Source organism: Vitis vinifera, chromosome 14 (genome assembly GCF_030704535.1).
Source record: "Vitis vinifera cultivar Pinot Noir 40024 chromosome 14, ASM3070453v1".
NCBI lineage: Eukaryota > Viridiplantae > Streptophyta > Magnoliopsida > Vitales > Vitaceae > Vitis > Vitis vinifera.
The window spans coordinates 24,975,001-25,000,239 of NC_081818.1; the positions used below are offsets into that span (position 1 = coordinate 24,975,001).

Here is a 25,239-nt window from a genome sequence, read left to right on the forward strand (position 1 = left end):
TCCCTAAAGTTGGGTTTCTACTAATAAAATGAAACTGACGTGGTCATCGATAAGAGAATCAATGAATATTGACATGATCACGTATTGAAAGTCAAAGCATATATGAATGATGGTCAGAGTGAGAAAAGATGCGTACCTGATCAGCAAAAGGTAACACGCTATCATAAAATGGGGTTAGTGCATAGTAATAAACATAAAATATGTCACTCATATCACCAAACAAGAGAAAGAACCACTAATAGCACACATGGTTTTTCATTCGAATTCATTTTTATTTTAAAGAAAATTTATTTGATGTTGGGCACCACCAAAACCCAATTTTATTTTTGCATGAATTAATTTCGTAATTTTTATTAATTAGAATCACAAAATTAAATTCATACTTATTTTTAAAATATTTTAAAAATCATGGAAGTTATTGAAAATTGCATGCCGAAGAAAATAACAGAAAAACTTTATTAAAAATGTGATTTTTGGGGACCTAAAGACTCAAAGGATGAAAAATGGGAGAGTTGGGATCATTTAAGAAACTAAAGTCCTGAAAATTATATGAGGAAAAGAGATTTGGAAAATTATTTTCGAGAGCAAAGGCAGTGAGATAGAGGATGGTATATGGCCCAAAGATGGCCATGCAAACTAAAGTCATGAAAGTGGGTCCGGAATGTAAGTGCTAAGGATGGAATAGATTTATGCACTCCTCCCGCTTTAGATCCAGGTAGACAACACACGGCTGTCGAGGAAATTCAAACTCCACAACCTTGACTGAACGATACTTGTAGGCCCGCTCCACGAAGCAACGGTAGATGAGGGCAGTGTCCTCTGCAGCCAGGCTTCGCTGCCGATGAGGGGCCTCGGCCTTGAAAAATGGAGCCTCCAGCACAGCCTTGGATGTAAGGCGTGATCAAAGTCATTGCAGGTTAGAACCTTCTTAAGCTTCCTGCATGTCACATAGGAGAACTGGATGAAGCGGCCTAGGCGCGTACCAAGGATTTCATGTCGCTCCTCCAATTTTGGGTACCGAGCCCTGGCCCACTTCAACACAAAATCATACACTGCATCCTCTGACGCAACCTGGAGATCATCACTGGACAAAACTGCTTCAATCCCGACAAGGGGTAAGGCCATCGCTTCTTCTTGAAACTTGGTTGTGTCTTTGTAACGACTAGCAAGGTATTGCTTGGCTACATCTGTCAAAGGCTGAACTGCCTCAGCCATTAGGGCACTAGAAGGAAGCTCTAGACCGAGCAATGCAGATTCAGGTATCATGGGTAAGTTCCTTAAGAGCCTGCTGCAGTGCCTCATACGTGACACAACCTCAAATTTATCAGCAGCCATCGGCACATCCAGCGAACCAGGAGCTGTACTTGTGGACAGGGTATTGCTATACATGAAATTCAAGAGCTCCATGAGAGCAGCTTCCTCAGACGCATTAATTCGTAATGTTACACGCCTCTGCTCTGACTCCCTCATCTCATTTGAGAAGAGCTTGTAGAAAAATGGACTTTTTGCAGCTAAAATAAGGGGGCTAATGTGTAGAGTTTTAATTCTCACGACCGTAGAACAATCCATGTTCCAGGCTGAATTATTGCCAACTTCAGCTTCATTACCTGATGCAGATTCTTCAATCATCGCGACTGCTTCTTTGTCGTCATTTTCAGAGGCCACAACATCATCCACGTCAGGCTGGTTACAATTTAAAATCTGTTCTTCAGGACAAGTAACAATATCTGCACCGTTCTCCTTCTTGATATCCTCTCTCCTCCTCTTACGGTGCCTAGCCCAATCAGCGATGCTTGTGCATCCCTCACCTTCAGACCTCGAATCCTGCGCTCCCGCCATGATCTCGATCCGCAGAATCCGATGGGAGAAGTTAATGTCATTGAAGGCGCATCCGAAATCGCAAGACGAAACCGTGGGTGTGGATCCCGGTGAGGAATCAGAATCCATGGCTGTTCTTGGGTCGAACAGATCCGTGTTGGAATCTCTCATCTGGGGTGTATTCCCTTTCTTCTCTTCTATCTTCTTCCCTCTCCTCCAAACATACAACTCTCTCCCTCCCACTCTCAGCTGGTATTGAAACTCTCAGAAAAAAAAAACTTGCTTCCCCCCAAGCTTAAACTCTCTTCCCCTCAGTCTTTTCCTTATCTCAAGCTATCTCTCCTGAAGAAATGCTCTGTTACTCCCCCACTTCCCCTAGGCTGTTCATTCTGGTTCTCTCTCTAAAAACAATGCTGTAACAAAACCAGTCATCATTGTAGGGACCCCTCCCTCTGGGAAACACGTGGCACGCACCTCACAGTGACACGCAGCACGTGTTATCAGCCGGACCATCATCATCCGGATTCCCTTAAGGATACGCATGATGATGGTTCTCCTATCCGGACCGCCTCAAGGAAAAGCACATGACGTTTCAGCTTCTTCTGTCCAAGGAAGAGCAAACGACGCTGACAGAGCATAGACATCCGGACAACCTTCATAATGTATCCGCTCCACTATACAATCCGGATAGTCAGCATGTGACCATCCGGATTTAATCGTCCGGATCATCAATTAAAGTAAAGCAAGCCTTACACGCTATCACGACAACCAGCCATGGTCCACGTCCCATCATCTGCAGAGTGAAAGGACGGGTCGAGGTGACAACAAGTCACTTCCTGCGATCATTCTACATGATCATTTCCCACGATATCTAGACAGCAGCATTACCTACCACGGTTTCTGACAGCCGCCAGTAGGGTGGCGATGACCATGCTGCCTCCGAATGTCATCATGACAAACATAAAATATCTCCTCGCCATTAATGAGAGGAACAGTACCCCTGAAGCTGTATATATATACCTTCGCACGAAGAAGAAAGGGATCCCCCTGATAACTTCTTAATACCTGGTAAAAGGCCAACTGATTTATACCTCTCTCTCTGACCATGGCTAACAAAACCATCGGAGGGTGCGTCCGGACATCCTGTCCGGATGCCTTCTTGCAGGTATAACGACTGGATCAAGAACCTGTATAAGTTGAAATCACGCGTCCATCCATCTGGCAACTACGTGGATCCTCAAAGACGCGAGGTAACAACAATCATCCCATGTCCTGCTCTTTTGTTGGCATCTCTATGAGCTTCCTTTAACACGAACTTACTCGTCTTTGCCCTTCCATAAATCTCAACCCATACAAGGCATTGATGAAGCAGTTACTAAGGAACTGGAGCATCTCTTTGAGCAACAACAAACAGTGAAAGAGAAGAAAGAAAAAGAAAAAAAAGAAAATAATAATCACGAAAGATAGAGATCCCATGTAGTCTCATCTCAAGATCAATCTATGGGCTCAAAACAGGTGGGATGAAAAAGGAAATTAAATCAATTCATATGAATCCATGTACGTGATAACTTCAAATGAAACCCAAGAGAATGATATATTAGCAAGGCAAGCATATCTAAACAGCGAATGAGAGTTAAACAAACAGAAAAAAGCATTAAAAACAATGTGATGGGAAAATATGAACTGAAAATCAACCATGCCCGCACCTGGAAGAACTCCTCTCTAGCAGAAATGAACAAGAAAACTCACAAGCTCCTCTTCTTCCTGGCTTCTTTGCTCTCCTTTCCTTTTTCCCCTACTTTTTCTCTCTAGCTAGTTACTCTCTTCTCTTTGCTCTGTTACCTTGCTTCCTCCTTTCTTTGGCCTCCTTCCCCAGCTCAAAGAATACCCTCCAAAAATATCCCCAAAAACACCAACGAAAAACAACCCCCAACCCCCTGCAGCTTGCTGCCCCTAGCTAAACAAATACTCCCTCAGAAGCTCCCGGACCTTTCCTCCTCCGTCTGGCTCCTTTTTTTTTCAAGAAAGAATCCCCCTCCAAAATATCTCCAGCCAGCACGTCTCAGTAGGTAGCAGGATACCTCTCCCTCTCAAGCAACTCAGAAAATCTCCGGTCTCCTCTCCCTCAAGCCAAAACTTGCCCCTCTAACTTGCTGCCTCAAGCTCCAGTAAAACCCCCCAAAAATATCTCACCCAAAACGGCAGCCAAAAGCACCACCCTCCCTGGCAGCTGGCTACGCTCCCCTCTAACAGAAGAACACTTCTCGGATTTCTCCTTTACAGGTGTCTCACTCTCATTGCAGCCTGGAACCACTAATGTGATTCTCTAGCCCATTAGGATGCAGCATCTGGCTCTTTGAGAGCCCTCCACCTGGCAAAAGTGAGCTGCATGAAAAATGAAAAAAACCAAGCCCCAAGATGGGGGTCTACAAGTTGTCAAAACCCCTTGTTATTCGTCGACCAATAAACTACATTAGAAACTTAGAATGCACAACTTTGATGTCATATATCACCACTTTCTGCTCTTAGCCAGTTTGAAAAGAATGCTACTTTCTTTGTGCTGAGCCAACTTTCTACGCTTCCGTATTCTTTATAAGAAAACCATTTGAAAGAGAATTGAGACACGTATGGATGGGCAGTTGACAATTTGGCTAATTGAGATCAGATTTTTCTTGATTTAATAATCTAACCGTCCTAAACCAAAGCAAATCAGAGATGAAATTTCAAATCTTTAACAAAAACTCCCAAAATGAAATTGTCCAACCAAAAATTGTTTAGCCACTCATAAATTTCAAGATGGAACTCCTTCCTCATAATTGGTTTTATAGGCATGAAAATGTAATTTTTAACTGATTTTCATACTCAGGTATGAAAATGACTGTAAGCCCACTGCCATCGCACATCCCAGAAGCCATGACAACTATCAATAATTTACGTTGGGAGACATTGAAATAAAGAAACAAGATTAAAGAAAAGGGCAGCTGTTCAATTTAAGAAGACGCGGCTAAGCAACCGACTGGCTGATTTAGTCAAGGCATTGGGCTTCACAGTCACCCTTCTCTGCCCTTGATTGCTTTTTTCTGCTTCTAGAAACGCTAAAGGAAAACTATCTCTATGCCTAATACCAACCCCTTGTGACCGCTGGTAGTCTTCGACCTCCTATAAATAATGGCCTCAGATCTCCTCAAAATTCCAAATTAATCTAGCTTCCAGAACCAGCAACGATCTCGTCCTCACAATTTTCATCTGCTCCAACCAAAGATGGACAGCACCACCCAAGGATCGCAGCCTCTTTACCCCTCCTTGTCCCCAACCACGCCTGAGGAAACTGCCCAAGGATCGCAGCCTCTTTACCCCTCCTTGTCCCCAACCACGCTTGAGGAAACTGCCCATCAACCATTAACATCCCTGCCTTCATCTTCTCCACAGCAGGTCAACCCTGAAGAAGCTCAGCCTCATCATCAAGCCGGTCCATCGTCATCAGCGCCGCCTGTTCCACCGTGTAAAGAGAACGCTGAGAAGTGGGGGACACAAATCATGGGGCCTCCCGCAGTCCCAACATGCCACCCAGACAACAAGAAGGCAGCGTTGTGGGGTGCTGCTCATGATCAGCAAAACAACCACCATCATCACCCTTATCTCCAGTACAACCCCATTGAAAAGCCGAGCAGCAGCCCTATGGAATCTGTTCTCCATATGTTCAACTCCTGGAGCAACAAGGCTGAGAGCACCGCCAACAATATCTGGCATAACTGTATGTTTCTTTTTTCTTCTGCTTTCGATTTCCATGAAAAACGCCTTGGTTTATTTACCATTTGTTGCCAAGTCATTGACATTTTTGCTTTCGATTACCAGTGAAAACGGGGCCATCTGTATCCAAAGCGGCTTGGGGGAAGGTGAATTTGACCGCCAAAGCAATAACAGGAGGTGGGTTTGAGTCCTTGTACAAGCAGACTTTCGCAACTCATCCCAGCGAGAAGCTGAAGAAGTCTTTTGCCTGTTATCTTTCCACATCAACTGGACCAGTAGCTGGAACTCTTTATCTCTCAAATATTCATGTAGCTTTCTGCAGCGACCGCCCCTTGTCCTTCACTGCACCATCTGGCCAGGAAACTTGGAGCTACTACAAGGTGAGATAAACTGTTACAACACTAGTATTAAAATGATCAGCCACACACGGACACTACAAACAAATTCTTAGTTTTACGAATTGACATATTTACTTGGAACAGGTCATGGTACCTTTGAGCAAAATCGGTACAATCAACCCTGTAATCATGAGGGAAAATCCATCTGAAAATGAAAATCCATCTGAAAGATATATCCAGACTGTCACAGTGGATGGGCATGATTTCTGGTTCATGGGTTTTGTTAATTATGACAAAGCATCTCAGCATCTCACCGAAAGCATGACAAATTTTATAGCAACTGGCATAGCAGTACAGCCGCCCGTTGCATAACATAAGAGTGGATTATTGTCTTCCTTTTTAAGTTTTCTTGGGCTCCAGCCTTTTTCTGATATGAGAGATCGTCTTCTCTTCCATATTTTCCCCTTTCTTTTCAAATTTTTGTTATATATACGTGTGTAATAATGACATAGCTATGTTTCACGGTTTTTTTTTTTTTAATATATATAACATTTTATTCTCATTGAATATGTTTTGATGCTGATACATTTAAATTATACTTTCGGTGAGAAAAATCAGAGGTGGATCTCCAATATCACTAATCTCATCACAAGTAGGTTGCAAATGCCCACAAAATAAAATATGCATCCTTTCTTCGGGTACATCATTCAGACCATGATAAAGAACAAGACTCAATCGGTTACTCTTAAACTGTCTCTGTACATCCACGTTCAACTTATGTGCAACTTACAGCATCATTACCTTCCAATAATTCCTGGCTCTACAGAGTACAACAAACAATTCCTTGATTAATTTCCAGTTCCTGCTGTATTCCAAATGCTCTACTTGTCAATGGATACCGTTATTTTTTACCACATACAGTGTTGGTTTCCTATTTTACCGTGGGATTTCTCTTTATTATTCCTGATATATATTTTAAAAAAAGAAGGCAATCCGAATTGTTCAGCATGCCAAATAATTCTTAATCTCCAAAACTAGTGTCCCCAACCACTATAAACCCTCCATCAAATGGAAGGCAAACCAGAGGAGTCCTCACTATATCAATCAGGGACCATATCAGAGTCCTAGTCAGGGCATTAGATAATAACGAAGGGCAAAGGTATCCAATGCAAAATTTGTAGTCACCAGATATGAAAAATATACAAAGTCAAATAAAACATAAAGATTAAATCCCTTCTGGCGGGCGCTGACCAACCAATCTGCTCATCTTGAACTTTCTAATTAGAAGCTACCTATTCTGAAGTTCTCAAAAACAGTCATGAATTCAGGGCAAGAAAACTGTGACAGGTCATAATAGGGGATGCTCTTTGCCCAACCCAATCACATATATGCTACCCAATTGTTTTGTTTTTCAGCTTGAATGGTTAACGCTTCTTCTTGCTTCCTTTCCCAGCACCGGATTTTGATGGACTGGCGACCAGATACACAAAGACAGACACAATGGAGATCACAGAGATCTGGGACCCATATTTTGCCAACAACCTCTGCAAATAGAAAAAGTTGAAAGCAATGAAAAAGAAGGATTTTATGTCACATTGTCCTAATTTCATAAAAGAAATACTTGAGGCATGATAATATACCATTAAAGAATGGTGCCAATTTTCAAAAGAACTTATTTGAAGGGAAAAAGAATTAAGGCACTAGCTTCTACATCACCAACATACATGTGGTCATTTTGCTATCATTTAACAGTACCACTTTCAGATGTCGTCAGGCCAAGATTAACCTTTAAAGATGATTGTAATGCTACAAGTGAAACACATTTATCCTTGCCTTTGTTGAGGGACAAGATGACCCAGGAAATTGAGAGCATGCAACTATTTTTGTGGTCATTTTTACTATCATTAATGGCACCTAGTACCAATGCCTAACCATTCCCATGCAAGTTTTAACAACCTCTTACATACTCTAGGTATTTAACCATTGGGAGAATAACAGGAATGAGTCATACCTTAGCCTGCAATTTGACCACCATCGAAGATAATTCCATGGAAAAACAAAGAAAAGGCTTAAGTCAACACAGAAAAAGGTGCATAAAAAGATAATGATTAATATAACTGCTACTTTTATGGGAAACTTACCCACTCAAACTTCTTCTCTGGAGGTCTCACTGCAAGGATATCTAAAGGTAATATTGGAGTTGAATATGCCTCCTAAAAACAGGCAAAAGTCAAGAGATTAGAAATTCTTCACATGAAACGAGAAACAAATCATAAATAAAAAATGTCAAACCTGCAGAGCAGCCGTGGTAGGGATGCGGAATGTAATGACTGCTGGTGCACCATAAAACATTCCTTCCACTTTGGACTCCAATTCAAAAGCATGTGATAGAAGACCACCACTGCATGTTATACATGTTTATACTTACAAAAAAATAAACAACTAAAAAATTGGAACACATGGTTATGTTAAGTGATTGCTATTACAAAGAGGAACTCACGCATCAAGCCTTTCCCATGATGTTGAAGTGTTGCCACTGACAATATTAAATACATCTTGAGACCAGCTATCATCAGTGAGACTTACATCATACGCAGTCCTACAAATTTTAACAAGAGAAAACCAAGAATGCATGAAAATTCTATATAAGCAAACATGAGAAAATTTTAAAATTACCCAAGTAGATGAAATTGATTGTATATAAATTGAATTATTGAACATGAAAAATTAAATAAAAATCTACCTAAAGATGAAAATAGAGATATACAAAGAGATGGTAGTTTTTCGATTCCTTTACATACATACACACAGTAGGTGGGAGGCAAAAATAAGTAAGAGCATTCATCAGAAACAAGCATTTATTGCAAAACATCAGTAAAGGCAAAATGTTCCTTCCAAGTTCCACAAAGTAAAAGGGCTAAAAGGAGCAAATACCATTCATTGTTAAACACCTCATCCATAGAATCAATATAAACAAAATGATGCAATGAAGATCATGGTCCCAATATTTTATTTTATTTTTTTGATAGGTAAGAACAAAAAGCGTATATAAATAAAGGGGAGACCCCAAAACAGCGCCCCCAAGTATATAGGATGTATATAGCAGAAGCCTAAAGGCTCACCCAAGAGGGAAAGGAGAAGAAACAAAAAACATCACCTGCCCTTACTTAGAGCTTAACCAATCAATGAAACTAACAAGAGAATTTGGGCACATATCTACAACACCATCCCTATATTAAAATGCAGGTTGGTAGAAGATACAACTAGATTCCTTGGGTTCACTCAATGTCTTGCCATATGTTACTTCAATAGATACTAGCTAAAATAATTTCAAGATTCCTAGGGAAGTGTCTGCAAGATATATGCATGACGAGATCAAGGTGACCGCAAGAAAAGGGAAGTTGCCGAGAATAAATTAGCATAGCCTCAACCCTCAAACTGAAGAGTTTGATGACAAAACCTAACCAGTATTATGTTGCATACCTCAATTCAAACACCTGCTAATATGAATATTCACTGAACAAATCTAACAGGTTTCTCTTTTCACTCATCTAATTCTACCCATTACAAAGTTCCCCCACATAAATCCTTACATATTTAAGATGTAGTTTTCAGTCAATCCAATATTCAAATCTTAGATTCCATTTTTTCAAAAACTAAATTCTATATCAGAACCAGAAAATCTCTACAATTTCAGCTGTTCCTAAACACCCTTTTCAGGCTATTCCCTCAAGATTACTCTCCAAAAACCAAATCCATCCTTATACAAAATCACAGACATTAAGAAAACCTCTTCTTTTCTCACCATCAAACTCTTCCTTCAGGAATTCCTACTTCTTCATGAAAAGACAATACCAAAAGGGTTATCAATTGCATCACACAAAAGAGGACAAAGAAGAATCTTCTAAAGCATACCTAAGAAGTGCTTCCCCCGTATTAGAGCCAGACTTAGATGACTCCACACCATAAAAGATCTTTCTTCAAACAAAATACAAATCAATTATGAAATTAGAGAATCCCATCAATAACTTGGCAATTCTTTTTCTCTCAACTATGTCAGATAAAACCCAATACACTGAAGGGCATTTTCTAAACAAGTGAAGGATCCATACAAAGCAATTTAAGTAACCGAATAAATGAACATTTACATTCCGTATCAACTCCAAAATCAGGAAAAATAAATTGATCCCAACAATTAAATAAAGCAAAATCATAGATATATACACAACAAGTGTTTCACATCACATTACATATTCGATAGCACAATTGACCTAAATCAAGGCAATAATCATGAAAATAAGTGTCAAAAAATTGCATCTATATTTACTTATATGACCAGGAACAGTATAACATGAAAATAATCCCATTATCTTTTATTCTTTCCTCACATGTCTTTAAATAGGGAAAGAAAGGTTTAAAAATGCTTAAATTTTTAGATAATCTTTACTATATGAAGTTTTCCTTCGCAGTTTCCATCCCAAGCAAACGTGGGAAATGAAGATTCCTTCAAGAAAAAAAAGAATACACATCTTAGTAATTTCCAAGATCCAATCGAAGCTTACAATCAAACACCAAAATCTGATCTCAGATCACAAGCATCCATTCGCAGATCCATCCGATAACTTTACGAAGTAGAATCACGAACAGAAATTTTAAAGAAAGCTAATTCAAATATAAAATATTTGGATCAGAGAGGGCAGATCCACATAGTTAACATATCAGATCTAACAGAATGAAAACGTACGTGGATCCTTGATTGTAGATGTCGATGGACACGGAGACTCGCTCGGCGCCGGACTTAAGCCTGGTGAGAGAGGCCTTCTTGTGGGCCACAATGAACGGAACATCTGAGCTCCCGAGCGTCGACGAAACGAGTATCAGAGCCACGACTACAGAGATCAGAGTCTTCGCCATCGCTTATTGCTTCGGCTCAGCGCACTAGATGGCTCGAACAAGGTGAACGACTAGGGTTCGTCCCTTACCAAACCCAGAATACATATAGGGTTTGGTTGAATTTTCTTTGTCAACGACGACGAGGGCCCCAATGTGAGAAAGTAAAACGCTGTCGTTTTAACTTCACCCTTACGTAGAATCAAAACGACAGCGTTTTATTCGCTCTTTCCCACTCTCTCAATTCTTTTTTTCTTTTTTTTTTTAACGTTAACATTATTTTATAAAATGTTATTACCGCGACTTTAACAATAAATTTAATAATTTAAAATAACTTAATAACTTAATTTAAGTTATTAAATATATTTGATAAAATAATTTAATGATATAATTTAAAGTAAAAAATAATTTTTAAATAATAAATAAAAATAATTAATTTATTTTTAAATTCACATTTTTATTTAATCTTTTTATTTTTGTTTATCTTAATTATCTCTAAAATCTCTTTTATTACTCTACAACCTCCATTGTTACTCAACATTATTTATTATAATTTTAATTTATAAGAATAAATATACTATTTAATGATTTATAATAAATTTTAAGTTAATTTTACCAAATAACCCTGTTACTTAAAATAAGAATTAAATACTAAGTTTAAAATTATAATTTAAATTAAATCATTAATTAATAAGTATTAAATTTTACCAAACGCTATCAGACTTATATATTGGTTATAAGATAAACATGTAAAATCAAAACCAAATTCGAGTTTGATAAACTTTAATAATATTAAAACAAATAATTCATTTTGATAAAATTTAACAATGTCAAAATAATATTTTTTTTATAGTGTTTTCAGTAATATATTATATAATAAATGTTTTTTTTTTTATAAAAAGAATCTACTATGAGTTATTGTACAATAATCACTTTAAATTATTTTTTCTATTTTAAAAAATTTATCACATATTTAATTTTTTATAAAATAGCTTCCAAGCATTAGTCATTTTTATCTCAAAGATAGATCGAATTAGCTCAATTTTATGTATGTTTAGATGAGAAATAAATTTATTATAAATTAATAAAATTAACATAAAAAATAATAGAAGATAACTAAAATATATTATATTTATTTTTATCTTTTCTCTCTTTTTTTTTAAATTACATTTAAATTTTTCTCATGAATTATTACATAAGAACAATACCAATAATATAAAAATTATTTGTAGAAAGTTTCAAAATGGGAGCCAAAATTTAGCATCTAAAACCATAATGTTGCATCATAACTCATCTATTCTCAACAAAATTAAATCATGGAGTGTTCGTGGGAATAAAAAGTGATAATAGACATCTCATTTCTTCCTTTTACTATTCCCATGTTTGGATAAATTTTATTAAAATAGGAATAAAATAAAAAATAATTTTGGTAAAAATCAAATCTCACTTATATAAATAAGATTTCAATTCATTGCAAGTAGGTAATATTATGATTCATTTATTTTATAAGAAAATATAAAATAATCTAAAATTACTATTTTATCATTTGATTTCATTCATCAAAATGCCTCTTTATCTGATAATAAGACTTTTTTTTTTAGTCTTATTATTTAGTAAAAAAAAAACACTCTCAAATTTTATTTTTTTAAATGAAAAAAAATATTTTAAATTATGTGTAAGGGTATTATTGTAAGTTTAAATTATTACTAAATATTAGGACGAAAATAAATAATTATTCCAATATTAAATTCCTAGATTTATCCAAACATTAAAAATAAAATTATCAAATTCATTTCCATTTACCAAAAAATAGGAATGAAAAAAATATTTATTTCTATTCCTTACCAAACACCCCCTAAAATTCTATAGTTTCCTCATTAAAAATGACAATAATATCACTAAAATCATAATTTTTGGATTAGAAATAAATTTATAGAAAATTCTCAAAATTGAACCTCTTACCATACAATAAAACAAAAATAAATTACCATCTTTTCGGACAAAATACTTTTAATCAAACTCCAAAATATAATTTATACTTGTCTAAATATCCAAATAATCAATAATTTTCAATTAACTAAAAAAATAAAAAATTAGGATTTGATGTCTTTTACTAATTAAAAATTTAAAAATTAATGGATTAATCTCAATAATGTAATTTCAATAACAAATTCATAAATCCAAAAAATATACTAATCAATAAAACTTAGAAAATCTCTAACATTTTCTTATCAACAAGCATAACTAGAAAACAATAATTACCATCTAATTATCATTTTATTACATAAGTACATAATTTTTTTTTATTATAAAATTTTTATTATTGAAATAAATTTTGGTATTTTGGGATATTTGGAAATATATTAATTTATTATTTTTTAATTATTAATTTTTTATAACTCAATTTAAAAAACATTTTTTAGTTTTTATTTCCTATTTGAAAAAGAAAACATTTTATTTCTTATTTTGTTTCTGTTTTTTAAAATGCATTCCGATTATGAAAAGTGAAAACTATTTTGAAAAAATAAAATTTGTAAAATCTTGTTTGGGGTTGAATTTTCCACTAACAAAAAAAAAGTGAAAAAAAATATGATTAAAAATTTATATAATATACATATCATGATATAAGATATATCATTAAAAAGGATAATATATTTGCTATATATATATATGGCTTTATTATTATATTGTATCTGTTCATTATTTTTTATAATTTTTATTTTAGAATAATTTGATAAATATTTTAATATAAAAATATATTAGTTTATGATAATACATAGTCTAATAAATAAATAAAATATTTATATCATAATTCTAAGATAATATTTGATTTCAAATATATATATATAAAAGGTCTTTTATTTTATTATTATTTTTTTTTTGTTTTTAATAGTTTAAAAAACATTTGTTACTTCTTGTTAAAGAAAAACATTGAAAACATCAAATTGGTATTTTCATTTTTTTCAGCTCAATTTTCTAGAAAATAGAAAAATACCATCCAAATATGTTTTCCATCTTAATTTATAATTTTTTTTTTAAATGAAAATAGAAAACAACCTAAATAAATAGAATCTAAATATTCCTAAAACATGAAATGTGAATCAAATTCATATTTGAATTGAAATTGAGATTCTGAAGTTATTTTCTTCCTTTGTGATGTAATATTCTTTCCCTTTTCGATAAAAGGATTCATATTTTAAAAAGGTTGAAAACAAGGTCTTTCAAAATCGACTATTTATCCTTCAAATAGATCTATACATGGAAAAGCATGGATGCATTCGTTATCAGCATATTTTGAGTACCAAACTTAGAATTCAGATAGTCTTTTTCAAGTTAATCTTTGTTTTTTCCACCTTTGTAGCATAGAATACAAATAATTTCAAGACGTAGTTAGGATTTTTAGATAGGATGCAGAGAATTTGGATGCAATCTATGTGTATTTCAATGTCTTGTGGAAAAAATATGAAGGAGAAAAGAAGTTTGTAGTGGTGCACATTCCTGATGTGAGCAGTAGATCGATGGTTTACCAATATTGGTGAGATAGTGCAGAGCAGTGTTATAAGGAAGACATGGAATGAAGGAACAATGGAATATTGGTGAAGAAGAGAAGGCCTAGCATGAAAGAGAAGTGCCTGTCAAGTTAGCCAAGGTGACTGCCTGAGGACCACACAGGGGTCTATAATCTATATCCCCACGAACCACTCGGGAGGAGCAGGCAAGTCATCCTTGGCTACCACACAAGGCGCTTATCTTCATGTTATACCTCTCTTCCTCTCAAATTCACTCTGCAATGTCCTGCTAATGAGGGGCTCGGGCCGAAGAAGAGAAGGCCTACCATGAGAGAGAAGAGCCTGTAAAATTAGCCAAGGTGACTGCCTGGAACCCAAACAACCGGATTCATGATATATCAAATATCAAACACTACTTGGAAAAAAGAAAGAAATTGACCCACTTGGGATAGGGCAGGCAAGTCATCCTTGGCTATCAGACAAGACTCTTATCTTCATGTAAGACCTCTCTTCCTCTCATTACTCATGCTCCAACACGACGCTCCGAATGTCTCCATATATAGGCCAATGAGAGAATAGAGACCAGATTCGTATCGCCACATGAATTTTCGGCACCCTCTTCTCTCGTCTTTTTGCCTTGTCCATAACCTTTTTTTTTTCCTTTTTTTTCTTCCACCTCTCATCTGCGTTATAGCTAGGTGCCCATAAAGGAATATATTCTTCTACAGTTGCAGGGACCCCATTGTATTTAAGTTCATGACCTACCAGCTCTACGGTGGGGATGCAATTTCCAGGACAAAGATGAAAAAACCCCTCATTAAGAATTCAATTGTGGCACTGCTCTCCCTGCCACATTGCCCAAGCAACTTGCGCTGAGCCCATTTTTTGGCCCCACCTTTTCCTCCATCAAGAGTTGCTCGATTTAATATGAGCTACCAAAGTTTTGTCCACTCCCCCATCGATTCATTAAATATTGAGATGCCAATTTTGGGGGCTCGGTTACGGCCCTGTGAGCTCAAGCTCAGCTTGGCTCACCTAAAGTGGATTTTTCCACTGAAAGATTCCGATAACTCCGGGTCCAAATTGCTGGATTTTGAGGCTAATTCGACACTGTTTTTTGAGTAAATAGTGATTTAACAAGATTAAATAGGATCGTGGAGCTAAAATTTAGCTAAATAAATATGAATGACAACTTGCAGACGGCTAAAAAGCAGCAACACCGAACCATGGCTAGCTACTCTTATCTGTTTATGTGGAACCAAGCTCTGAGTTTCTTGATCCTATCCTCATGTATGGTCCTGTCTGACGACCTGCGTGCTCTTTCCAGTATTTTCTGACCTTCTCAGTGGCTTGATATCAGATATGGCTTTGACCTCATCCCAAAGGCCGGCAAGAAAAAAGGGAAAGAAAAAGGGAAAAAAAGGAAGAAAAAAGCACAAAATCTATATAAAGAATAAAGACGTGTAATTGATTGTTGATGAGGCCCTGACAAGAAGAGATTGCGGGGTCATGCAATCCCTTCATGTCCTCTACTTTATAAGCTCAGGATTCCATTGGCGACATCAGCCCATTTGACACGCCCCACCCATAAAGTAAAGTCAATCCCTTTATTTGTTCTCATTGGATCTAATTTCTGACTCTCGTCATGCATGATGCATCCTATTGAACCCTTTTCTTTTCTTTCCTGCATAGTCTCTGCAAGCAGGCTAAGAATATAAGTATATAATGGAGTTTCATGCTCCCAAGACACCCAAGTTTTTAGGTAATTTTTCCATTAGCATCGTTAAAAAAATCAGCCTCTTAATGGGCAATTAGAAAAAGTAATTCTGCTGTATGGGAATCTTTAATGATCGTAAAACTTTATGGATCGGTCAAACAATAAGGGAATTTCTAAAATCATGCCCCACGATAAAGGAGAAAGTATGGGAACCTTCCCTATTTATATCAGCATACAACCACCTATTTATATTCGGTCATTTAATTAAAAAATAATTATTTTCTAATTTCATTTATTTTTAAATTTGATTTTCATAATAATAAATTTTTTATTTCAATTTTTAATTTAAAAACATTTCGAATATGGAAATGGAAATGGAAATGAAATTGATTTCGCGGGCATATTTTAAGCATATTCCAAAGGAAATCACAAATAATGACCCAGAGCCCATCACCTGATCCAGGGAGATAAATCTTAGCCTACACCCATGTATGCAAAGTCCAACCCATGGCCCAATTTCTTCCTTGTTCATCGAGTCCAATAATTTGGGCCTTGAAACGGCCCAAGGGAGGGTGTCAGCGCCAGCTTGGCCAAAAAGCGAGGATATTTTCACACGTGGGCCCCACCTATCATTATTCCCTGGCCCATTACGTGTACGGACTTTTTCAAGCTTATCATGAGCTCATATACATCTTCTCTCGCTTTCGGGTATTAGGATTCTGATTTAAATTTCTGTATCAACTTCTCTGATATTTTTAGTAAGGTTTGATGTGATTTTTTTATCAGGTTCCACAAAAAGTGAAGAAAAAAAAACGTATCTTCTTCTAAAAATGGAAACCACGTCTAAATCCAGACCCTCTGCGGCGGTTCCCTGCGATTTCTGCGACTCAAAAACGGCGGTTGTACACTGCAGAGCCGACTCTGCAAAGCTCTGTCTGTTGTGCGATCGACATGTGCACTCGGCCAATGCCCTGTCTCGCAAGCACCTCCGCTCACAGATCTGTGACAACTGCAGGACCGAACCGGTGTCCTTTCGATGCTTCACCGACAATCTTGCTCTCTGCCAGAGCTGCGACTGGGACTCTCATGGTAATTGCTCAGTCCCGTCTCTCCACGAGAGGACTCCCGTGGAAAGCTTCTCAGGGTGTCCCTCTCCACTCGAGCTCGCTTCTGTGTTTCGAGTGGATTTGAAGGATGGGAATTGGAGTAGTTGGAATTTCGGGTCGGTGAATGTTCAGGATTTTGTGGTTCCGGGCGAGAATTGCTATGCTGGGTGTGGTACGAAAGTAGAGAAGAACGGGATAAGCGTGGTGTATGAGCAATTGGTGGACTTAATACGGAGCGATGTGGATGTGGTGCGGGGGGATGTGGACGGAGATGGAGATGAGGGTGAGGATGGTGCTGAACTGGGTCCAGGGACGCCGGGTAGGTGTGCTAATATGGGGAATTTTCAAGGTGTTGATTTAGATAATGGTGATGATGAAGAGTTGTTGCGGCAGCAAACGCCGTTTACGTCTTTGCTTATGTTGCCGACGCCTGTTGATGCCAGAGACACTGGCTGTGGTTATGGTTGCGCAGTGGAAGGAGACGCTATGTGGGATCGTGGCCACCTTTCATATCAGGCACCCCAGGTTTTGTATTCGACATTGTGATGAATTGCTTCTTGTCTCTTCGGTTTCTCTAATTGTAGTGCTATGAGATTATACTTAAAAGTTAAACCCCACAATCAAACAAAAATCATAATTCAAGTGTGTGCACAGTTGCAGTAGCCTTGGAATGAACTTCCAAGCCCTTTATTGCTTCTCTATAAATTTTCCAGTCATGTGGCATTTAAGGAGAATGCTAGTTTTGGGGATTTTTTTTTTTTTACTTTCGAGCAAGATATCCTCTAATCAATTCCAATTTTTCATCTAGCTGTCTAGTTTCATGTTTGTTGTGCTGATAACATACTGTGATATGGGTATTCGGTATGTGGAGGCCTCTTTTCCATATTTATAGTGTATGTTCTGTGAAATGTCATTTCCTAGTGGCATAAAGGTGGATGGATGATCTTCCCTCTCTTCCTTTGGCATCTGCTAGTAATAGAGCAAGCATGAACCAACATGGGAACACACCATGAACTTGTGGAATTGTAGGTTGTTGCATAGAGTTGTGAAAATCATGGTTGGGTTTTGGGTGATTGGAAGAGTTGGTGTAAGTTTAGTTTTCAGTAGATTTGTTGGGCTCTGCAAAAAAATTTCAGCCAGCAAAGGTTTTTTTTTCATTACCCACTCCCAACTCTATTGCCAGCAAATCTGGCAGTTTGGGATAATGCCTGTACAAACTCAGTTGTTTGCTATCGTGGTACCTATCTTAAGTGTATGCGTAAATATACTAAAGTAGTATTTGCAATGTATGTTTCTGTATTTGGTTGAAAATTTAGCAGTTGCATTTCTGTTTGTGTAATCTTGTCCAATGTAAGGGCACCTTATATGCTTTATATTGGACTCAAATTAGAAACATGTGCTGCTGGTAATCTTCATTTGTACCCTCACAGATATGGGATTTTCATTTGGGAAGATCAAGGATTTGCAAAGAAACTAGTCCAGAAGCAGGATACGATGTGGACAATTCTGGTTTTGTGATCAAGAATTACAGTGAAATTACCAAGGGATCTTCCTTGACAAGAACAAAAGCGTTACAAGGCATGTATGAGATGAATTGCACAACAACCCATGAGGATATCCTGTCAAAAAATGTAAGCCATTCTGACTTCTGTGAGATATATGATTAGAAATATCATCATTCAAATCATTGCCAAAGAACATTCATACACTAATGAGTTTAGTATGTGACAATTAACAATGGTCAACTTGCTACTTGATCTGTCATGCAGGCTGTTCTGGTTGTGACTCATGATTGGAGAAATAGGATGAAGTTACTCTTATGTACTTGTTCCATTCAATTAGAGTACATGGACACATAATGGTTAAGTTCAAATTATCAACTTATGCAAGATATGTTTTAAATTTAGTTGCAATGTTTATGGTGAAAATCAGAAATTTTATTCAGTCAAGAGTTATCCCTGTTAGGCTTCTCTTTAAAGTATGCCAATGTTTCTCTAGCTCACCATTTATGTGACAACACTTGGTTTGTAAACCTACATTTCTTAGTATCCTTTAGGTGATATGTAGCAGTATTTGGTTACTCTGTAATTTGGTTTCTCCAGGGTTCTTTAAATTAAGGAAGAAAAAAAAAGAAGAATCGTTTATTTTGTTTGACTATTTCTTGAAATTTAAGTGCCCTCTGGGACATGGCTCTATGATTTACTCCAAGACTGGTGGTTTAGGCACTCCTTTGAACCATGTGGCAATCTGTAAGGGGTTAGAATTTTGTTCATGCTGCCCTTTTGAGAAGCACACATCGCACTATTGCTGTGAGTTCAGTGAAGATACAGGAACTCCTGATGGAGGAAATGGGATTGGGGTTATAGTGGCCCCATTTCTCAAAAATGTGAACAAACAAAGGCTCTATGTATAATATCAGCCTAAGGAACTCCTGATGGAGGAAATGGTATTGGGGTCATGGTGATGGTGAGCCTACTTCTCAAAAATGCAAGCAACAGAGGCTGTAAACGGGTTTGCAGATCTCAGTCTCTTATCTATAATATTAGTCTTACTATTGACATAACATCATAGTTTATGAATTTATTTGTTCTTTCATGGATTGTTTTTATCACAGCTGGTATTTATAAGCCTGATTAAAAAAAATGCAGAGTCATTCAAATAAAGCATTGTCAAGCCAGGGACCAACGACAGCAGAGAGCAACAACATACCTATAGTAGGGCCATCATCAGAGTCCTGGACAGCTGAACCCAATACAAACAGCATTAAAAGTATGCAGTTCAAGGATCTCCTTATTGGGAGTGGAACTGCAAGAACAGAGACAACCAATGTTGATATGGAGCTGCTGGCACAGAACAGAGGCCATGCCATGTTACGCTACAAGGAGAAGAAGAAAACTCGAAGGCACGTTTCCCATGTCATTTTCTTTTATTGCTATATGTTTATCCTTCTTTTTTGCATTTTAAGAAGTACAATAAGTTAAATGTATTCTTGTGACTGGTGTGATAAAATGATGAACATTGAACAGATACGAGAAGCACATCCGCTATGAGTCAAGGAAGGCCAGAGCCGACACTAGAAAGCGAGTGAAAGGTAGGTTTGTGAAGGCAAGTGACTCCTGATGTCAAAATTTAGTAGCTGAGTGGTTGTATCAGTTCCCTGCATTAGGCCTTGTGTTACATCAGAAGAACCTCTCTTTTTCTTCCTTTCTTTTTTGTAATAAAATAGGTTTAGTTTCAGCATTATATGTGTCTATGTTTGTATGCAAAGCTATGGAATCCCATCTCAATTATCTACAAGAGTTTTCTCAGGGGGCTTCTACATGGGTTTTGTTTTATTTTATTTTATTTTTTAAAATAAGGTGCAACATTATCATCTTGATTCTGCTTCATACATTTACAAATTACTACTCCATTAATATAGTGTCAATTGGTACAACCACTACTCTGATGTGATGTTTGTTAATCAAACAATCCTTACACATGAAAGGAAAAAAAAAATTTTAAGGTAGTTTGACAATTAATATAATTTATATGTTCATTGAGTGCACCGACATTCAAAAATCCATTAATCAAATGAAAGCAAAAGAGTACAATGGTAAAAACTTTTACTATTCTTTCAATTCCAACCACAAACTTTAAAAATAAATACCTTAAGTCATAAAAGGTTTAAATTTATAACGGGTTAAACTTGTTATTTATCAAATAAATTTTAAAACTTTTCGAAAAGGTGTTGTCCCTTCTTTAACCCTGCAAGTTGATTGGATAGCTCAATCCCCGCTAACTCAATGGGGCACTCGATTCTTGATATCCCTACAAATTGTAATAAAATTGATTTATTTTTTACAATTTAACAATATCATAAAAAATTTAAGTTTGAGCAAATAAAAAACAATCCAACAATATTAGAATAAACTTAAGTTTGAATTCCCTTTAACCTTGCGTGCTGATTAGATAGCTCAATCCCCAGTAGCTCAATGGGGTGATCGTAACAAAATTGATTTAAGTTTCACAATCCAGAACAAACTTAAATTTGAGCAAATAAAAAAAAAAGCCAATAATATTATAACAAACTTAAGTTTGAGCAAGTAAAAAGAAAAAGATAATTTCTTTGTAGATATTTATTCTAAAATTCACATTGTATTACTAATATCACTTTAAAAACATTGGTTTGCTTTATACTTAAATAGCAAATGATTCTCTATAAAAGTATTTTAGATAAAAAAAAAAAAAAAGGTTATTAACAAAAGCATTATACACTTAACATATGTAGTTTTACGAGAATAACTCTCAAACGGATTCTAAGTTTGAGGGAATTGGAATGGAGTTATTCCTAAGGTTGGACAAGAACTTCGAGCAAGTCAAACCAAGGGAGACACTGTGATTGAATGTTGAAAGCGACAAAGGCAAGCAAGCATTTTGTGATCTAAAATTCAGGCAAGGGGTTGAGGGTGTTTAGTGGGAATTACAAGCATATAAACAGAGCGAAACCCATGAAATTGAAAGCCCGAGGGGTTTAGCCTCAGATCAAAAGATATTCAAAAACCTGAAAACAGCTGTTCTCTTGGTAAACATAAGGCATCTTTGAGACTAGGAAACTGGAAGATCTGTTTCAAAGATACGTGGGTCGGTCGACAGAGGATCCATCAACAACCGTGAATTTTTTCTGTCTGTGTTTCCTAGATATTTTTATTGGATTTCGCTTTACCCGAAGGGCTCCTTGTGACATGGCAGAGCCTGTTCTTTGGAATGAAAGGGAGCATGCATACTACTTACCTTCGACAATTGCACAGAAAATTATTATGTATTTGGTAACCAGTTTGAAAATATATACATGTCATGTCACTTTTACTTGTCATAATATATCAAGACTTTTTGGTGGAAGAAGATACGGCCTACCCATTTAGTGCCGGATCGCAAGGCCACATGTCCACATCGAATAGGGACAAGAATGGATCAGATGTAGGGCTGGGATTTTATAGGATTTACCCTTGGTGGGCCCAACCTAAGACACTGAACCATCTCACGACCAGCTGGGATTAAATAAATAATTAAATTGATGGCAACGTCAATGCCAACTCCTTCATCGACGCTGAGATGCAGCTTCTCTTCCTACTCCTCCGCCATGTGAGTGATTTCTCGGTCCCAGAGCTCCTTTTCCCCAGATTCCTCTTTCTCTCTCTTTCCCATGAATCCTCCATTCACTACAAACCTCCTCCTCTCTCCCTCTGGAGACCAGTAAGCCTCTTTTATTTTCCTCCTTTCGCCTCATGCTCTGAATTTTTGTTTTGATTTTTTGTTCTTCCAAATTTTGTTGGATTCTGTAGGATGTTATGTTTGGTAGTGATCGGAGGAGGCCAGAAGAATGGGGTGCACAACTTCAATCTCGAAGATATACACAGTTGGGAGGAGGAAGAAGACGATAAGTATTCCCGAAACTGTGGTTTTCGTCCCCTCAATGCGTGTTCCGGTTCGGTCTGACCTTCAGAGAACTCTTAGAGGCCTGATTCCGCGGGATGTTGCTGATAAGTTATCTTCACTTCGGAATCAGATTGTTTTAGTGGCGGAGGAGACTGGTCTGGTCTTACAACGCCTGTTATTTCTTTATATTTTCTGTTTGGTTGCTGAGAAAATGTAGGAAAAATTGGAATTCAGAAGTTTAGCCTAGATAGTGGTGAACGTCGACTCAAGCGATCCTACTAGAAAAATTGCTTGATTTCTAACTTATGCCTCTTTCCTCAGTTTCCCGAGCAACCAAATGGATCTTTGTTGAATTTTCCCTTCTAAAGAGAAGTTAATAGTTTTTGCAGGTGGATCTGCTGTTACAGAACTAATGCGGATTCTAGAGGAGTACTTGTCTGTTCTTCTTGGATTGACTAAAAATGGTTTTAGAACTAATCCTCTCTGTAATTCTGTCTTTCTATCTTGAAAAGTGAATGATGTGCATATATCTATATCAAACAGAATATGGGCTTGAAGAGTTGGTGGAATTCAAGTGGAAAAATCTTGAAGGTGGACTGCAAGTGAGAAAATAGTAAAGTTATAAGTTGCCTTTCTTTAGTAGCATTTGTGATCGTATACAGTCTGCTAATTGGATCTGAAATTTGATGACTAGGAAACAAATGTAGCAAACTCCTGGTTTGAATTACTGTCCATTGTCCACATGATGGCTGTTCTGACACTTTCTGAGGCTAACTCTTTGCTGATTCCTAAGGATCACTCTGGTTCTGGTGAAAGAACGGTGTCTGCAGGTGTATCTCTTTGTCTATACGGCCTTTTATATATTTGTAGCCTGAAATTTTTCTTGGGTGATATCCCAATTTGGTGCTCTAAACCTTAACTAATTGCTAATCGTAAGAAATGTGGGCCACCAGATTTCAAGAGGGATGCTGTGGAATTATTGCTCAAGGCTTCAGGTTACTTGGAATTCTGTGTTCGGGATGTACTGGCTCACTTACGACCAGATATTAAGTATATAAATACACTCATGTAGAATAATACTATTCTTAGACTATTCCCTATCAAACTTTGTCATTGATAATCGATATACATATATCCAGAAGGAGGTTTCCAAAAGATCTGCAGGAGGGTGTATTGGAGGCTATGTCAATTCAAGCACTAGGCCAGGTATTTGTTGATCATGGTCTGTCTAATTTTGTGAAACTAATTTGGGTTTATGGTTCAATACATTAACACCGGTTTGCGAGTATCGGTAAGGTACTAGAGACTGATCCTGGTGAGAATTTCAGGGAACCGAATTGCAGCTCAGTTTAGCTGTTGAAAGCCAAAAGGCCACTTTATCTGTGAAGAGGAGGCTGGCATGTGAACAAATGAGCTATTTCAGTCAGGTCTGTAGTTGTTGTCTAAACTTTCACAAGTGAATATTTTACTTTCATGTATTGCTCTAACTAGTGGAGTTCCTTCTGCTTATTTTTTTATTGATGACTCTGATTAACATGGTATTCCCTTATTAAGGTGATGCAACTGATGGATTTTAAGTAACTTTCAAGTGAATTTGATTGAAAAAATTGTATGTTTACCTGAACCTCAGAAACTGTTTTACTCTCAAGATTTAATCCCCTTGCTTTTTTGTTTGATCAGGCTCATTACTGTTTGTCAGGATGTGACATGAGTCATGGATATGGAAAGAAGCATCTCCTGTTCATAAAATGGAAGTACCTTGAAGCAAAGGTACCTCTGAATTTTTATAACATTCCTCTTCCTAGATTTGACTGATTAGATTCTACTTTTCTAATTGACCATCCTCTGATAATATTAGGCTGCAGCATACTACTACCACGGCCTGATCCTTGACAAGGGTAATGAGCCATCCTGTCATGTTAGTGCTGTATGTTGTTTTCTTGCTGCGGAAGAACTTCTCGCAGATAGCAAGAAGGTCTTTTTGAGCTTTTGCCTTGCAGTTCCTGTGACCAGGTTGGCACTGAAGCTGTTGTTTCGTGTAGTGCAGGAGAACCTGTTCCCTTATAGTATTCTTATTCTTTGGAAAATTAATTGTTTGGTTCTTTTTCCTTCTTTCCTTGATTTCTTTTGTTAAGGGCTCCTCCTTTGTGTGACGCCATGAAGCATTTACATCAGAAAATTCCCGATATTGCATTGAAAAAGTCTCAGATGTATGGCTATCTCTTAGAACAAGAGAAGTATGTGCAGGGTTTCCTTTCCTACCTTTCTATGTGATTGGATTCATTTCACCTTTCTATATATGTGATTGTATTAATTTGATTTTAGGTCATTGATACATTATTGCCTGCCAGATTAATACAGAGGTTTTTGTAGCTTTATTTAATTGGTGATTGTTTATGCAGGTCTCTCCAAGTACTGCCTGATCTTCCAGAGTTTCAGCTGTCCTTAAGACCCGATGACTACCAGTTGCCTGAAATCCATCCAGCATGGAACAATGAAAAATGGGAAAACCAGGGCCAGACCCTCAAAGAGCACCTCAGAGATGGAGAAGATGAGACTGAAACTGAATGATAGGGCATTGTCTTCTCTCCTTGCCTAAAGATGTACCATTTTTCCCTTCTGAACTTTATCCCCAGTTGTGAGGACTTGACATTCTCAAACAAGCTTAAATATTTACTACAAGATTACAGTTA

The 25,239-nt window shown here is 37.0% G+C and overlaps 4 protein-coding genes, 1 non-coding gene and 1 pseudogene across 10 annotated transcripts; 3 read left to right on the forward strand and 3 right to left on the reverse strand.

The window, feature by feature from the left end:
• Window positions 1-664: 664 nt before the first annotated feature.
• On the reverse strand, window positions 665-4,709 carry LOC100260059 (BTB/POZ domain-containing protein POB1-like; annotated as a pseudogene).
• Window positions 4,710-4,790: 81 nt separating this feature from the next.
• LOC100265266 (GEM-like protein 5) lies at window positions 4,791-6,473 on the forward strand. Its single transcript, XM_002274886.3, has 3 exons — window positions 4,791-5,572; window positions 5,674-5,948; window positions 6,051-6,473. The coding sequence occupies exons 1-3, from the start codon at window positions 5,080-5,082 to the stop codon at window positions 6,276-6,278; spliced, it is 996 nt and encodes a 331-aa protein (XP_002274922.1). The 5' UTR covers window positions 4,791-5,079; the 3' UTR covers window positions 6,279-6,473.
• A 595-nt stretch (window positions 6,474-7,068) lies between these two features.
• LOC100241257 (uncharacterized) lies at window positions 7,069-10,983 on the reverse strand. Its single transcript, XM_059742364.1, has 4 exons — window positions 10,651-10,983; window positions 8,407-8,505; window positions 8,199-8,307; window positions 7,069-8,119 (listed from the first exon to the last, which is right to left on the reverse strand). The coding sequence occupies exons 1-4, from the start codon at window positions 10,818-10,820 to the stop codon at window positions 8,033-8,035; spliced, it is 465 nt and encodes a 154-aa protein (XP_059598347.1). The 5' UTR covers window positions 10,821-10,983; the 3' UTR covers window positions 7,069-8,032.
• Window positions 10,984-14,642: 3,659 nt separating this feature from the next.
• On the reverse strand, window positions 14,643-14,791 carry MIR169E (microRNA MIR169e). Its single transcript, NR_127771.1, has one exon. It is a non-coding gene; the product is annotated as a microRNA MIR169e (primary transcript).
• Window positions 14,792-16,721: 1,930 nt separating this feature from the next.
• On the forward strand, window positions 16,722-20,436 carry LOC100242976 (zinc finger protein CONSTANS-LIKE 14). 3 transcript variants are annotated; one of them, XM_019225375.1, is made up of 4 exons: window positions 16,722-17,653; window positions 18,559-18,759; window positions 18,898-18,989; window positions 19,777-19,881. In XM_019225375.1, exons 1-3 carry the CDS (start codon window positions 16,853-16,855, stop codon window positions 18,985-18,987), a joined length of 1,092 nt encoding a protein of 363 aa, XP_019080920.1. In that variant the 5' UTR covers window positions 16,722-16,852; the 3' UTR covers window positions 18,988-18,989; window positions 19,777-19,881. The 3 variants fall into 3 exon arrangements, with proteins under 3 accessions (XP_019080920.1, XP_010660699.1, XP_010660698.1); XM_010662396.3 differs by lacking the exon at window positions 18,898-18,989 and adding an exon at window positions 20,155-20,436 and having other exon boundaries at window positions 16,723-17,653; window positions 19,777-20,030; XM_010662397.3 differs by having other exon boundaries at window positions 18,898-20,035.
• A 1,756-nt stretch (window positions 20,437-22,192) lies between these two features.
• Window positions 22,193-25,239, forward strand: LOC100246380 (uncharacterized). 4 transcript variants are annotated; one of them, XM_010662399.3, is made up of 12 exons: window positions 22,193-22,252; window positions 22,453-22,701; window positions 22,927-23,010; window positions 23,090-23,148; window positions 23,241-23,376; window positions 23,500-23,596; window positions 23,686-23,752; window positions 23,875-23,973; window positions 24,227-24,316; window positions 24,405-24,559; window positions 24,682-24,783; window positions 24,949-25,239. In XM_010662399.3, the coding sequence occupies exons 2-12, from the start codon at window positions 22,491-22,493 to the stop codon at window positions 25,115-25,117; spliced, it is 1,269 nt and encodes a 422-aa protein (XP_010660701.1). In that variant the 5' UTR covers window positions 22,193-22,252; window positions 22,453-22,490; the 3' UTR covers window positions 25,118-25,239. The 4 variants fall into 4 exon arrangements, with proteins under 4 accessions (XP_010660701.1, XP_010660700.1, XP_059598784.1 ...); XM_010662398.3 differs by having other exon boundaries at window positions 22,199-22,363; XM_059742801.1 differs by having other exon boundaries at window positions 22,204-22,252; window positions 22,936-23,010.

Excerpts from the sequence above, each read along its gene's own strand:
- LOC100265266 (XM_002274886.3), top strand. The coding sequence starts at position 5,080 with ATGGACAGCACCACCCAAGGATCGCAGCCTCTTTACCCCTCCTTGTCC. Across the intron at positions 5,573-5,673 it reads CAACAATATCTGGCATAACT|TGAAAACGGGGCCATCTGTA; the intron begins GTATGTTTCTTT and ends TTCGATTACCAG. Across the intron at positions 5,949-6,050 it reads AAACTTGGAGCTACTACAAG|GTCATGGTACCTTTGAGCAA; the intron begins GTGAGATAAACT and ends TACTTGGAACAG.
- LOC100241257 (XM_059742364.1), bottom strand. The coding sequence starts at position 10,820 with ATGGCGAAGACTCTGATCTCTGTAGTCGTGGCTCTGATACTCGTTTCG. Across the intron at positions 8,506-10,650 it reads ATCTACAATCAAGGATCCAC|GACTGCGTATGATGTAAGTC; the intron begins GTACGTTTTCAT and ends TAAAATTTGTAG. Across the intron at positions 8,308-8,406 it reads TCATGGGAAAGGCTTGATGC|TGGTGGTCTTCTATCACATG; the intron begins GTGAGTTCCTCT and ends TATAACATGCAG.
- LOC100242976 (XM_010662396.3), top strand. The coding sequence starts at position 16,853 with ATGGAAACCACGTCTAAATCCAGACCCTCTGCGGCGGTTCCCTGCGAT. Across the intron at positions 18,760-19,776 it reads AGGATATCCTGTCAAAAAAT|AGTCATTCAAATAAAGCATT; the intron begins GTAAGCCATTCT and ends AAAAAAATGCAG. Across the intron at positions 20,031-20,154 it reads GAGAAGAAGAAAACTCGAAG|ATACGAGAAGCACATCCGCT; the intron begins GCACGTTTCCCA and ends AACATTGAACAG.
- LOC100246380 (XM_010662399.3), top strand. The coding sequence starts at position 22,491 with ATGGGGTGCACAACTTCAATCTCGAAGATATACACAGTTGGGAGGAGG. Across the intron at positions 23,753-23,874 it reads CAATTCAAGCACTAGGCCAG|GGAACCGAATTGCAGCTCAG; the intron begins GTATTTGTTGAT and ends TGAGAATTTCAG. Across the intron at positions 24,784-24,948 it reads TATCTCTTAGAACAAGAGAA|GTCTCTCCAAGTACTGCCTG; the intron begins GTATGTGCAGGG and ends TTGTTTATGCAG.